Below are 14,748 nucleotides of genomic sequence, written 5' to 3'. Positions count from 1 at the left end.
CCTCAGTCACTACTGACAGGAATTAGCTTACGAATATCCTGGCTTCCTGGCCTCTCAGGTGGGGTATGATATTCCAAGTTATCAAAAGGATGAAGTTACAGTACCTATGGAAACTTATATGGTTATAAGTCATTGATTGGGCTGCCCTCCTACTCCTCTGGAAGTGTGTTTTGGCATCATCTCTTAAGCAAATCACACAGGGAGTTTATGTCACTCAGTTGTCTCTCACTACAGCAAAATAGCCGAACGAATCAACTTAAAAGAGAAAGGTTTTAAGCCGGGCGGTGGTGGCACACGCCTTTAATCTCAGCACTTGGGAGTCAGAGGCAGGCAGATCTCTGTGAGTTCGAGGCCAGCCTGGTCTACAGAGCAAGTTCCAGGACAGGCTCCAAAGCTACAAAGAAACTCTGTCTCAGGAAAAAAAAGTTTCTGGGGATGTAGTTCAGTGGTAGAGCACAAGGTTCTGGGTTCAATTTGTATACCACAAAACAGTAAAAGAATAAATGAAGGAAGGTTTATAGCAGTGGGGGAGGAGATTTAAAGCCAGGGCATTGTGTATGCCAAGCAGCCATTTACCATTGAGCTATACCCCTAGCTCAGGAAAAGTTGATTTAGACTCACAATTATGAAGTGTTCAATCTATGCTCAGTTGGCCTGTTGATTTTGGGCTTGTGGTGAGGCAGTATATCACGGTGGGAGTGTGTGGTGAAGGATACCTAACCCATACATAGCTAAAAAAAAGGAAAAGACTAGGATCCTCTAATCACCAGTTGGGGTCCACCCATTTGTTACCTAAAATGTTCCCCTAGACCTTACATCCGAAAGATTTCATCATGTCCCAATAATGTTACAGAATGGGGATGGGCTTTACTATGTGGGCTTATGGAAAACACTTAGCCAAACCTATAACAATCTGTTTCAGGAAAAAACCAAGGTACTCTTCTATCTCAGGTCCCAGTGATGACACTTTCTGCCTTGACACATGGAACTCCAGACAAACTAAAGAGCCAGTATTAAGTATTTAAAATAGAAGCTCAGGGCTGGGCATAATGTTTACCATGCAAGCATGAGGTCCATAGTTCAGATCATTAGCACCCATATAAATGTTGGGTGGATGTAGTGGCCTGCCTGTAATCTTAGAGCTTGGGAGATGGAGACAGGGCTAGCTAGCTAGACTAGTTATATCAAATTGCTGAGCTCTGGGTTCAAGCCAGAGACTCTGCCTTATTATATAACATAGACACTGATCATAGAAGACTCTTGATGACAATCTCTGGTCTCCACATGTGCACACACACATGTACACACACACACACACACACACACACACACACACACACACACACACACAAACTAATAGCTTTCATCAATTGCGGGGCAGCTACCCACCAACCCCACAGTTCCCCAGAGTTTTCTTGAGTAAGAGTAGCAGGAAATATTAGATAGAAGGATTTAGAGTGTGGAGATAAACAGAAAATGCAGGATAGCCTTGAGAGGGTCTGGAACCTATTCCAACCGGCCCTGACCATCTCTGCCCTAGAGTATTTATAGAAATGCCAAGGGGTGGAGCAAAAGACCTCTCCCCAGCACAGCCAAATGCAGACCACCTCAGACTCCTGCACTCAGGCCTGTGGTCCTAATCATCTTCTCTATGCAGACCTGCTGGGTAAAGCTATAAGAAACCTGAAAATGGGCTCCCACAATCAACAATTCAGTATTATCTATCATTGAAATGTTAACTAGGGGTCCTTGATATCCTTGATGGACTAAGGTGAAAGTATCCTGTCCCAATTCCACACCTTTGCCTTTTCCACTTTTTCCCCAGACCCCAAAGCTCATCATATTTCTTAGTATGATATGTTCTTAGGCTCCTCTACTGCCTGGCTCTTTGTCTTCTACTGAACCATCCTCAAAGCCCCCATCCCAGCCCTGATTTCTTCTACCTTCCCCGTTCTATGATCACTCTGAGAGACTCTGAGTTCTGTCCATAATTCCAAGCCCTGACTTGTATAACTAAACCTATCAAGTTACTCCTTGAGGAAAAGGGAAATTAAAGGGCAAATGAGTCAACATTTCTTCCTGCCACACTCAAAACTAAGACAAATAACTATCTTTAGCCGGGCAGTGGTGGCACACTCCTTTAATCCCAACCCTTGAGAGTCAGAGGCAGGTGGATCTCTGAGTTTGAGGCTAGCCTGGTCTACAGAGTAAGTTCCAGGACAGCCAGGGCTACACAGACAAATCCTGTCTCAAAAAGCCAAAACTAGAGCCAAACCAAAATTAAGACCAGAAACTATCTTTGTCTCCCCCTCTTCCTATGCCTCCTCCTCCTTCTTGTTTTTTAAAGATAGGTTTTTATAGCCTAGGCTATCAGGTGTTGTGACAGGACAAGAGAGTACAGAGTTTCCTACATTTTCTGTTTTTGCTAAGGGCATTTTAGATTTGACTAGAATTTGATCTCCTTGATTGGGAAGCCCTAAGGAAAATTATCCAACCTGAGGTCAAGATGCCCCAGTTAACTTATTTTAGCTTCTGTCAAACCATTTGTTTGTGCAGAAATCCCACCCCTCCAGCTAACTGCTTATCTTAGCTTCCGTTAATCTGCTTGCTTGCACAAAACCTCCCCTGCAGCTGCCAAGGAAGATACTAGTATGTGATTTTTGCTTTTAAAAATCCCTTTCTCTATCCAGGTGTGGTGGCACATGCCTTTAGTCCCAGCACTCAAGACGCAGAGGCAGAGGCAGAGGCAGGTAGATCTTTGAGTTGAAGGCCAGCCTGATCTACACAGTGAGTTCCAGGATAACCAGGGCTACACAGAGAAACCTGGTCTTGAAAAGGAAACAAACAAATCAAAACCCACAAACAAAACAAGACAAAACAAAAATCTAATTGGCAAAAGATTGTGTCTGTGTGGTCTTCTCTGGTGGGCACCCCATAACAATGTCTTGTCTTGAACCAATCAGAATTTAAGCTCATTAGTTTTCAAGTTGGCCCATATTTCTCATTATTGAGAGTAACATGGGCTATTTTTTTCTCCAAAACATAAATACAATTCATGGAGAAATGAACAAGAGTGAGATTAGTTACCGATGGAAGAGACAATGAATTTCATAGAGATTATTAAAATGTGTGTACAGGTACCCACAGAGGCCAGAAGAGGGCATCTGATCCTCTGGAGCTGGAGTTACAGGTGGGCCATCTGATGTGGGTACTGGGAACAGAACTTGGGTCCTCTAGAAGATCAGGAAGTGTTCTTAACCACCGAGCCATCTCTCCAGCTCCAGTTTTGTTCATTTTTTTTTTGTTTTTTGTTTTTTTTGGGTTTTTTTTGAGACAGAGTTTTGCTATGTAGCTTTGGAGCCTGTCCTGGAACTCACTCTGTAGACCAGGCTGGCCTCAAACTCACAGAGATCCTCCTGCTGCTGCCTCCCGAGTGCTAGGATTAAAGGCATGTGCCACTACCACCTGGCAGTTTTGTTCATTTTTATTTGATGAATTTTTTTGTGACTTTAAATAATGACAGGTACTTATGCAGAACACTGTCTAGTATGGAAGGGAGCATTAATAATGGTATAGCACAGTGTTGGGAAGGTTAGAATGGGAAGTATTGTTTGTTAGGAAACCATGTAGCAGGGGGGATGGGATGGACTTCTCAGACAGGGAAGGCCTCCCCTCATGTTTAAGTGAGTAACTGCAATCTGAGGCATTTGGTAGGAGAGAGGTGAGTTAGTATAGTAGAGAGTGGTTCACACTTCAGAATCCTGCGAGGCTTGCATGTGAGTTAAGTCTTTTTGCATCACAAATCATCACCAGCTTAGCAGCTGGAAACAACAAGCTTTGATGGCAACAAACTCTGAGAATTTGGGTGTTAAGAGTCCAAGGATGTCTATCTCCCTTTGATAAGGGCTTTTAGCACAGAATCTTTCAGAGATTGCAGTGGGGCGTGAATCAAGGTCTCAGGCCAGAGCTATGCTACCTCCAGGTCATACAGTGGGAGCAGCTGCTTCCAAACTGTGAGGGAGAGGAGAAAGAAGGGGAGTGGGAGCAGGAAAAATGAGGGAGGGAGGAGAGAGAGGGAAGGGAGAGGGGAGGGGGAGGGAGGGAAGGGGAGAAGAAAAAGAGGGGAGGGAAAAGGATGCTAGGCATGCTGGTACATTTATTACAACTCATGAACCAATATATATGATTATCAAACACATTTAGTCTAGAGTCCAGGATACCTTAGTTTTTAAACCTAATATTTCCTTTTCTACTCCAGAATTCCATCCAGGATAGTACATTGTATTTAGTTGTCATAATTTCCTTGGGTTCCTTCTGCCATGCCACCTTCTCCAATTTTCCTTGCTTTTAATGGCCTTGATAGTTTTGAGGCATGCTGGTCAGGTATTTTGTAGTTTTCTAACCTAACCACTGAGTGTAATTTCATCACTTCGGACCATAATCTGTTTGTTAGAGGCTACCACAAACCTAGCCCACATTCAGGGGAGGAGGATTAAGCTGTATCTCTTGAAGGCAGGAGTATCAAAGAATTTGTGGTCAAGTCCTTGGGCCTCCCCTCCAAGGTGTTGGTTTCAGTAGGACTGTGATGGAGTCCAAGGATGTGCATTTCTAACAAACTTCCAGGTACGGCTGCTGTGAATGGGCTAGAGATTTCATTAAGAATCTTCTATGCAAGACCTCATTGTGCACCACAAGCTGGAAAAACAGAGATGATTCAAACTCAAGTGATAATTACCACTGAAATCAACTCGCTTTAGTTTCTAGATTAACCCTTATGATGCACAAAAGAGGACCCAAAGTGCCTTATATTTGCATTAGATATGATTTATTTTATTAAATTGTCACAAATGTAAGGGAGAGAAGTCATACATCTCCACCTGACATTAAAATAACTGAGACACAGAAAGGCTAAGAGACTAGTCTTAGGTCACACAGCATGCTAATGATAGGCTCAAGTTTCGGGCTGAGTCGTGTGAGGCATGGACCAGCACAAGTTTCCATTATGCAGGCCTCTTTCACATTTTCCCAACTTTTAGGACTGTGACACTTTTTAGAGAAGTATAAAATTAGGCACACTCATTTTAAGTAATTAAAAACAGCAGAATAAATAGCTTTAAAGTAGCAGTTTGTGCAGCAGAAAAGGAAATTACGAAAAAGTTGCTGAGTAAGTTCAGAAAGATGTCACATAGGTGGAAAACCTCTCTCCCCACCAACACCCAACTTTTCCCTTCTTGGTGATCTTCATCCATAACTGCTACTAGTAAAACTCCATCAGTAGGCAGCACCCAAGAAAGTGAGTAGACAGCCACAGGCCGTACCTTCTTTTTGTCTGCCCATACATTCCAACTGCAGTCAGTGCTGTGCTCTGTTGGTAAAACTGCCCTTTAGAAAGATTACTAAGTCTGTTTAGGCTTTTCTTTGAATGGAAAAGACAGAATAGTCCAGGTACAAATCATAGTTGTACTTGGACTTCGGGAAATATGGGAAGACCACAGGATATCTCTGAATGCATGTGCTATTTTTCTTTAAATTCAGATAGACTTGCAATAATTTTATGAAGCAAAGAAATGGGTACATAAACACCCAAATGAAGGCATAAAAGTTTTACACTAATAATCGGATTAAGAAGGTTTTTTTTAACCTTTCTTTGTAATTGATGTTTATACATTATCAAAAATTAAGTCAATGTTTGATGGTAATGGTTAAAGCAAGCAGTATTTTATATAGCCACATTAGGAAATCCCAATTTCATATACTGGGCCATGAATTCAAGTTCACTATCATGCAAAGAAAATCCAGCACAGTGTAAACATAGATACCTGCTCCCAAATAGTGGTGAAACTGAGTCAGGGTTCTATGGTGGTTAAGGGGTTGTGAAAGAATGTTCAGTGGCTGTAATTTGAGCCTTTCCAGTGGATTGTATGTGGGGACAGAAGGGGAGCAATGAAATAACTATGATGAATTCCATCCAACTGCTTTGGGGAGAGGGACTCTAGGAAGTATGGAAATCAAGTGTTAATGACTTTTATTTATAATGCATTCCTTCAAAGGTGGTAGTAGTGAGAGGGGCGTGAAATAGAGTTAGTGACCTAAGGATCTTGTGCAGTTATTGGCTCAGGGGGTTACTGGAGGTATAGAGCCAGGAACCGCAGCCAGTGACGTAACAATCCTTTTTGTAACAATTGGCCCAAATGAATTCACCAGAGTGAAGGTGGGCCGAAAGGGAGCAGATCTCCTGAGACCAGGTTAACTGATATTACAATGAATCCTGCCCAGTGGCCAGGGGTGGGGGCGAATCAGTAGCTTCCATTTAATTCTGTGCTTTACCAGTATTGTTGGAGGGGATAAAACAAACCATGTAGTTAAGGGGTAAAGAATGTGAAAAAGCATAGGACTGCATGCAACAACTTAAAGCAGAGCAGTCAGCTGATCTAAGGAGGGCCTTCCGGAAGAGGGGCCTGGGGTTGGAAAGGTCTAGGGCAGCGCTAAAGATCCGTGTTTCAGGGTGTGGACTCCTGGCGTCCTCCAGGGCTCCAAGCACCTTTAGGTCTATAGAAGACCTGATCCGGGAAGCGACTGGCCACAGCCAGGCTCGCAGGGACCAGGATGAGACCCACAAGCGAGGGCGGGAGGTTTGTGCGTGTTACCCGGACTACCGGGGCTCTAAGAATGCTTTGGCGGCGGCGGCAGCCAATCAGCGGCGCGCGCGTGCAGCCGCGTGCCCCTCGCGCCCCTCACATCCCACGCGCGCCGCGTACGTGCGGCGGCAGACCCCGCCTCTTCCAGGCGTGGCTTAAGAACCCGCGGGCAGCGGGCCACGGCCGCCTAACTGCCGCCGCCGGTGCTTGTTTAGGTGCTGCGGTGGCGACTGCTCTGGTGGCGCCAAGGCCGAGCCCCAGGTGGAGGGAAAGCCCCGCCGGCGCCGCCTTCGTGCTGCGGCTCGGTGTCGGCGGCCCCTGCAGCGGTCCGGGACGTCTTGGTGGATGTGCGCATTGCCGGGGTGAGGATGCGGCTCTTCTACCAGCTGCTCAAGCAGCCAGTGCCCAAGCAGATCGAGCGCTACTCCCGCTTCTCTCCGTCACCGCTCTCTATCAAACAGTTCCTGGACTTCGGTGAGTGCGACGCCGTGGGGCCACCCCCAAGGCCCCGAGGAAGTGAGGGAGCCGCCATCCCGGCCCGCCTTGCTGCCTCAAGGCAAAGTCCGTGGGAACCGCCGGGCGGGGTGATGGGGATACAAGCCTGGGACTGTCCTGGGGCTGAGGTTTCGGGTTTCAGGAGGTGGAGGGGCAGTGCCTGACACCCCCACGTCCAGCTAGGTCCAAGGACCCTCATGCCAGTCGGAACTCCTCAAGCCATCCAACCCTTGCTTCAGATCTACTTGACTCAAACCGCACTGTCCTTAAAACTTGGGAAAGATCTCTTAAACGTTTTTATTTTTAGAGTTTTTAATGGTTAGGTAAGACGTTTAGAAACACCTTGAGGCTGAGGAAATCCTGAAGTGGCGTTTTGTTCTTTTTTTGCTGTAAGGTGTTGGGTAGCCTGGAGTGGCAGGACCTGAACGTCTCCATTATGATACCTTAAAACAGTCACAGTTGTGGGCTGCAAATACTTACTTTGTTGGGCAAGAGCTGACCTGTGGGCTCCTGGCTACAGAGCTGGGGTTCCAGGACAGCTCCAGCCTAAGTGTGACCACCTTTACTTGGTGTCCCTTGCACCCCGTTGGCAGCTGAGCCAGTACTTTGTGTACATGGATTGGGATGAGAAGGGAGAGGACCCCAATAAAGCCCGGGGCCTAGCTTAGGTGGGAATAGATTCTACCACCTTCCCTTAACTGATCAATCATGTTTCCCCAGAGGATGTCATTCCAACTCCAGCAGGCCGAATGCAGTTGTGAAACACCTGAAAATAAAACAAAAATGGAACTCAGCATTGCCGAAGGAACATCAAGATGACTTAGGCTCTCAAAGCCTGGATCTGTTTAATTCATTTGATTTAAAAATGTCCTGGAATGATGGGTTGGGTATCAAAGTGCAAATTTGGTAGAACCTTCTGGGAAGACCAGATATGCAAAATGTGATGTTGTCTATACTTGGGGGCAAACTTACAGGATGGAAAGAGAGGTATAAATTAAAGATTTAAGCTGATGCCAAATTAAGTTTTAGAAATCAAGCTGCCAAAGATAGATGATGAAAATCTAAGATGAGTGAGAAGTTGGCCTTTTTATCTTAAGTTTCATTTTCAAAAACTTTTCAGTAGTTGGACTCTACTCTCTCTCTCTGGCTACTTGTAAAATTTATTCTTAAACATTTTATGTATGTATGTATTTGTGTGGGTACACTGTCATGGTGTGTCTGTAGAGGTCAGAGGACAACTTGTGGGAGTTAGTTCTCTCCTTCTCCCATGTGGATCCCAGAGATCAAACTGGTGGTCAGGCTTGGCAGAAGATGCCTTTACTCACTGCATTTTATTATCCCACCCTGCTTGTAGAGTTTTAGAGGTTTGAGGCAGGTCCTGACTTCACAGCTTAGAATGAATATGTTGCTATTTCTATAAATAGGCATGTTTTTCTAACTTAGGGTATAGAGGTAATTTGAACATGGGAACCTTTTGTTAGGGTAAACTGAGACAAATTAATTCTCAGTAAAAAAAAGTACAAAAGGAATCTTGGTCACTCCCACATTCAACGTTTGTGATAGTTCGAATAGTGTGCCTGAAATTGCAGTTAATTGATTTCTGCGGCAGTTAATATCTCCCGTGTTAATAGGCATCTTGGCAAGGATGTTACTTGAGTAGGAAAGTTACAGTAAGGGATAGTGTTGTGGTGGATAATCTATGGGGCGAGTATCTAGAAATGAAAGTTACAGTAGGGGATAGTGTTGTGGTGGATAATCTATGGGGCGAGTATCTAGAAATGAATGTTCACTATTTTAAAAGCATTGAGGTCAGTGGTTTGGGGCCAGGGCCTCATGCTCTGAATTTCTGGTGTTAGTGTAGGGGTGGGATGTAGGGCACTGGTATTTTTAGAAGACCCAGGGTCATTCTAAAGTATCATCATGGTTAAAAACCATTAACTAGGCACACTTCTGGCTTATCTGCTGTCATCCTTTCTTCTGTGTGGAGTATTTGTTTAAGCCTTTAAAATAAGAGTTTCTTGAATTACATCTTTACTGGAAATTCAGTCTGCAAGAATAACAAGTATTCTAAATGGAGTATCATTTGCAAGGGCAGATTTAAAGAAAAAAATCAAATATCATATGTTCTTTTTCTGCTCAAGGTGACAGTTACATGGTTTCTAATTCAAAAGATGCAAAAGGACCTAGGCAGAAAAGGCCTTTTTTCTGCTTCTGTTGACTAGTCTTGCATAAGTTTCACCTTATAATTTTATTTGTATCTTGCTTTTTAAACGTAATACAAAAGAACTTACTTTATATGTACCTGTAAACATCTTTTTCCTTTTTATGACTTTTGAGAATTCATACGGTGTAGTGTAATTAGACAGCTCACAATTGATGGCTATTGAGATGTTTCTAGTCTTTGCTATGACAACAAGTACTACAGTGAATTATTGTGTACATTGTCATTTCACGCATGTCTGGGTGTTAGATAGAAGACAAATTCCTAAAGGTGACCTTGCTACATCAGGAAGAATGCACATTTGTAATTTTGATAATTGTGAGCAAATTCCTTTCCATAGGAGTTGTCTATTTATCTACCTACTGGAAGTTTCTGAGACAGACTTTTCCTGTACCTGGTTGCCATTCTTTTGATAGGTGAAAAGTCACGTTTACATAGAAATGTTTTTTCTTCAAGTAAACTGTATCCTGGTTTTTCATTATGGAAGATTGTAAATGTATAGAAGTAGAAGGGATAGTTGGATGGACTCAGGTTGTTACACTGAAAGCCATGTGCTACTTGTATATGTTTGTATATGCAGGCTGTTAGGTTTTCTTATCAAAGTTAGGTGTGTTTCAGAAAGACAACTTTTACCTTTTTTTTTGTTTGTTTTTGGTTTTTGAGACAGGGTTTCTCTGTGTAGCTTTGGAGCCTTTCCTGGAACTCACTCTGTAGCCCAGGCTGGCCTCAAACTCACAGAGATCTTCCTGCCTCTGCAATTTTTACTTTTTATTCAGTAACACTAATTTATTCTTTTGAGTTAACTGTTCTTTAAAGATTTGGTATATTCCTATGAAACCTTCCACAGCAATCTATGGTATTGGTCTGTATAGGTTTTCTGTGTCATCTGGAATCTCTTTGGATAGATTTTGCTAGAAAATAATTTTCATCAATATTTTTTGGCCAGTTTGGATAGATGATATAAACACAACATGCTTTTTTTAATCTTTCCATTTAGGAGCTCACTTTTTTGTGCTTTTAAAAAATTTGTTTGTCTTTTGACAAACGTATAAATGTATATAATAAATACATTCTTATTAGTTTCTCCTATCACTATTAACCCCTACCCCACAGTCCCTTTCCTAGATTCATGAATTTTGGTTTGGTTTTATGATCCATTTAATTGAACCAGAACTGCCTGGGTGACCATTGGATTGGAGCTTGGTAGGGTCTTATATTATTGAGACAGGGTCTGGAATCCCCCATGTAGACTAGGCTGGCCTCAAACTCAGATTTGCCTGCCTTTGCCTCCTTTGTGCTAGGATTAACAATATGTGCCACCATGCCCAGCTATATTTATTTATTTACTTTAAACAATCTTTGTAGCCCAGGCTAGTCTTGAACTCACAGTCCTCCATGGTCTTCTGAGTGCTAGGATTAGAGGTGTGCACCACTATATGCACTTTTTTTTTTTTTTTGGTTTTTTGAGATAGGATTTTTTCTCTGTGTAGCTTTGCGCCTTTCCTGGAACTCACTCTGTAGCCCAGGCTGGCCTTGAACTCACGGAGATTCGCCTGCCTCTGCTTCCCAAGTGCTGGGATTAAAGGCGTGTGCCACCACTGCCCGGCTATATGCACCGTTGATAGTAGTGTCTTAATGGTTTTCCTTTATTTCTTGATTTTCATCTTTATTTTCCACCCTTCTGCCAACCTTTATTTTAGTTTCATTTTGCTAGAACTCACCATGTAGACCAAACTGGCCTTGAACTCTTAGTGATACCTTTGTTTGAACTTTTTGAGTGCTGGAATTACAGGCATGAGGCACCAGACCTGGCTTCCACCCTCTTGATTGGGTTACCAGATGGTTTATTTGATTAAATTTATTTCTTAGTTTTATGGCTTTGATATTCCAGTTTATGCTTACCCTTGACCTTATTAAGTCTCTCTGATATCCTTAGATCAATTTTATTCTTTTTCTTTTCTTTTTTAAAACAAGTTGAAAACTAGTTTCTTTTTTGTCATTGCCTTTTATTTCAGGTCTTTTCTATTTTTTAGAATTTTCTGTATATAGATGTTTTACCTGCATGTATGCTTGTTCACCCCTGGCTTGCCTGGTGTGCGCAGGGGCCAGAAGAGGAAGTCAGATCCCCAGGAACAGCAGTTACAGACAGTTGTGAGTCACCATGTAGGTACTGGGAATTGAACCCAGGTCCTCTGGGAGAGCAGCCAGTGCTTTTTTTTTTTTTTTTTTTTTTTTTTTTTCCGAGACAGGTTTTCTCTGTGTAGCTTTGTGCCTTTCCTGGAACTCGCTTTGGAGACCAGGCTGGCCTCGAACTCACAGAGATCCACCTGCCTCTGCCTCCCGAGTGCTGGCATTAAAGGCGTGCGCCACCACCGCCCGGCTACAGCCAGTGCTCTTAACTGCTGAGCCATCTCTCCAGCTGCTCTATTTCTGTTCTTAAGGCTTAAGGCTGGCTGATTAGTGCTTTAGCTGCTGATACGTGTATTTGACCCTTACCTCTATCTTTTCTGTATCCTGGAAGATGTTTATTCTTTTATGAATTAAGGTTAGCTTGAGAATGTTGGAACTTCCATTGTAGGTTTATTATGTATATTAATTATCTTCAGTTTTGTTGAATGACTGCAGAATGTTCTCTAGGTTCTTTGACTTACTGATGTTTGTTGTGTGTGGTCATTTCTAGTGAGTGTTCCTTGAGTAGAAGAAAGAAGGCTATTCTTATTTGTATTTATATATACCATATTGTTATTTAGGCTTTTTTTTTTTTTGGTTTTTCAAGACAGGGTTTCCCTGTGTAGCTTTGCGCCTTTCCTGGAACTCACTTGGTAGCCCAGGCTGGCCTCAAACTCACAGAGATCCGCCTGGCTCTGCCTCCCGAGTGCTGGGATTAAAGGCGTGCGCCACCACCGCCCGGCTATTTAGGCTTTTTATACCTTGTTAAAAATTCACTTGATTTGTTGTTGATCAAATGAGAGAAGTTAAAGTCTTCCAACATGGTTGTATTCTTCCATATATCTTTGTTTTTGTCATATGGTTGTTAATGTGATCCTTGATGCTTACTGTCAGGCCCTCATGGAGAGTTGGAGCTTTTAGCATTACTTACTGCGTTTTGGTCTGGATTCAGCCTTATTTGATGTTGAGATCCAGTCCCTTTCTTTTTGTTTGCATTCTTATTTCCAGTTTCTCTGAATTATTTTGCTTTAAATATTTCTCTAAATGTAAAGTTGGTTTTGCTTTGTAACAGTTGTTTTTATTTATATGGTGGTTTTAGCCTGAATATACTTATTGGTATAAATCAATAGATCTGTCATATAAAATAGTCAGCTTGTGTAATTTTTTCCCTTTTGTTTTTAATGCCTTAATTTTTCTCTCTGTCACATAATTTATTACTTTATTTTACCATATTATTTTAATTAATACTTAAGTTTGAATTTTGATTTCATTTGTTATAATTATTATTTCATTTCTGTAATTTTTAAAGATTATCTTATGTATTTTGCTTATATGCAATGTGCTTGGTACCCTCAGAGGTCAGATGAGGGTGTCAGATCCTCTGAAACTGGAGTTAAGGATGGTTGTGAGCCACTGTGTGGGTGCTGGAAATGGAACCTGAATTCTTTGCAAGAGCATCTAGCCCCCATTTCATTTCTTTAGACTAAATCTTCCTTTGTCCAATTATGGTTACTGCATGCTAGGCACATGGAAATCTTGAGCAGTTGAAATGTGGCTAGAGTGTCTAAGAAACTTAATTGGTTTAATTGAAATTTAAAGCAGACTTGATTCAGTTTTTTTTTAAATTGTGTTGTGTGTGTGGGCGTTCAGATGCATGTGTGTGTATGTTGTGGAGGTCAAAGGAGCTTGCTCTCCTTCCTTATGAATTGTCTGCTTTGTTCTTTGAGACTTTTGTTTTTTTTTTCAAGATAGGGTTTCTCTGTGTAGTTTTGTTGCCTTTCCTGGATCTTGTTCTGTAGACCAGGCTGGCCTCGAACTCACAGAGATCCACCTGCCTCTGCCTCCCGAGTGCTGGGATTAAAGGTATGTGCCACCACACCTGGGTCAGTATAGCTCTTAAATGTTTTGTTCTGTTTTCTTTTTCTGTAAAGTCTCTGTATTTTGGATTAATGTATTATCTGAATGGCTGTTAATATTATGGTGGTTCTTATACCATTTGTACAACCCTTTAGTTCTGTCCCTTAAATATTGTTTCTTTGAGTCAATAATTCTCTTAGTGATTTTGCCTAATGATTTTTTGTCTTCTGATTAAGAAAAGGCCAACTTGGACTATTATGCAGTAATTAAAGATACATTCTGAATGTTGAGTGAGTTGGTAGGAAATAGTTTATATTTTCATTAGGACTTGTTTTTCATCTTTAGCCTCACTCTATTTCTGGTCCTCTCATTAGCCACCTTTGTCCCCTTTCTGCACACTTACTTCCTATGTGCTTATTTCTCAGTTACGTTTACACAGCCTTACTTATAATAAAGGTATTTTTGTTCCTTTTCTCTTTATTTCATCTTAACTCCTCCCTTTCCAGAGTGTGGATGCTCTCTCCTTTGTAACTTCCTGGCTTCCTCAGCTCAGTTTTCTCTGCACAGTGAGCATGGGAGCTCCATAAATGGCATGGAGGTCATTACACATTGCGTCACTTGTATATGACTTCTTCACATAAAAATACAGCGCCTCCCAAATAAAGCCACCAGAAAGCTTACTGTTGTGCAAACCTCCTGGCTTTTCACAGAACTGCATGCTTTAATATCCACCCTAAACACACTGGCTCTATGGATAGCCAGCCAGCGGCAGCCAGTTCCCTTGTTCTTGCTGTTCTTGAGGTTTAAGGGCCTGGCTGCTTTGGGTTTTGCTTTTGAAAGTATTTTAAGACTCTGTTACCCACTGAGATGTTGACTTTGGTGCCAAATGCCTGCTCTCTGCAAACTCAGGTTTTTCAGTCATCTTGCTCTTGGCAGCTTGATTACCAGTGGACAGAACAGTGATTTCATTCCTGGAAAAGTTGAATGGGTTTATTCAAAGATTGTGGTAAGAAAGGGGGAAAAATCTCATCCTTCTTTTTGAGTATGTTTATTCTGCTCCTTTACATGTGTGTGTACAACAGATCTTTTCTGTAAGTAGAAAAGGTCCAATGCTGTGAAGGATTGCCAAGAATTAGACCAACCTGTTTAGATTCAGAAGCCAACTATTTAGAATTAAAAGAGAAGGGAACAGTTTAGTTTAGGGTCTAGATATCATACTTAGCTTGTACCTTGGTCATTGTTTAAAGAACTAGCCTCCAGGCCTTTAGGATCTGATAGGGCTGGGTTTCCATGAGACCTCATTTATTAGGCTCTAGGATATCTTAAAGCATCTAAAATTGGAGTTCTGACTTTGTTCCTTGAGTATCT

General features: G+C 42.1%; 1 protein-coding gene across 2 annotated transcripts in view; it reads left to right on the top strand.

Annotated features, from left to right (window-relative positions):
- The first annotated feature begins 6,776 nt into the window (after positions 1 to 6,776).
- Pdk3 (pyruvate dehydrogenase kinase 3) overlaps positions 6,777 to 14,748 on the top strand; it is a 65,242-nt gene continuing 57,270 nt past the window's right edge. Inside the window, exon 1 of one of the 2 annotated variants that reach the window (XM_052732514.1) lies at positions 6,777 to 7,112. In XM_052732514.1, coding sequence (XP_052588474.1) covers positions 7,007 to 7,112 — 106 coding nt within the window. In that variant the 5' untranslated portion in view covers positions 6,777 to 7,006. The remainder of the gene's footprint in view (positions 7,113 to 14,748) is intronic. The other variant, XM_052732525.1, reaches the window with a different exon arrangement.

Source organism: Peromyscus californicus, unplaced genomic scaffold (genome assembly GCF_007827085.1).
Source record: "Peromyscus californicus insignis strain IS unplaced genomic scaffold, ASM782708v3 Scaffold_10__1_contigs__length_136768540, whole genome shotgun sequence".
Taxonomy (NCBI): domain Eukaryota; kingdom Metazoa; phylum Chordata; class Mammalia; order Rodentia; family Cricetidae; genus Peromyscus; species Peromyscus californicus.
Note: the sequence above shows the minus strand (reverse complement) of the source record. Positions and strands in the feature narration are given on the sequence as shown.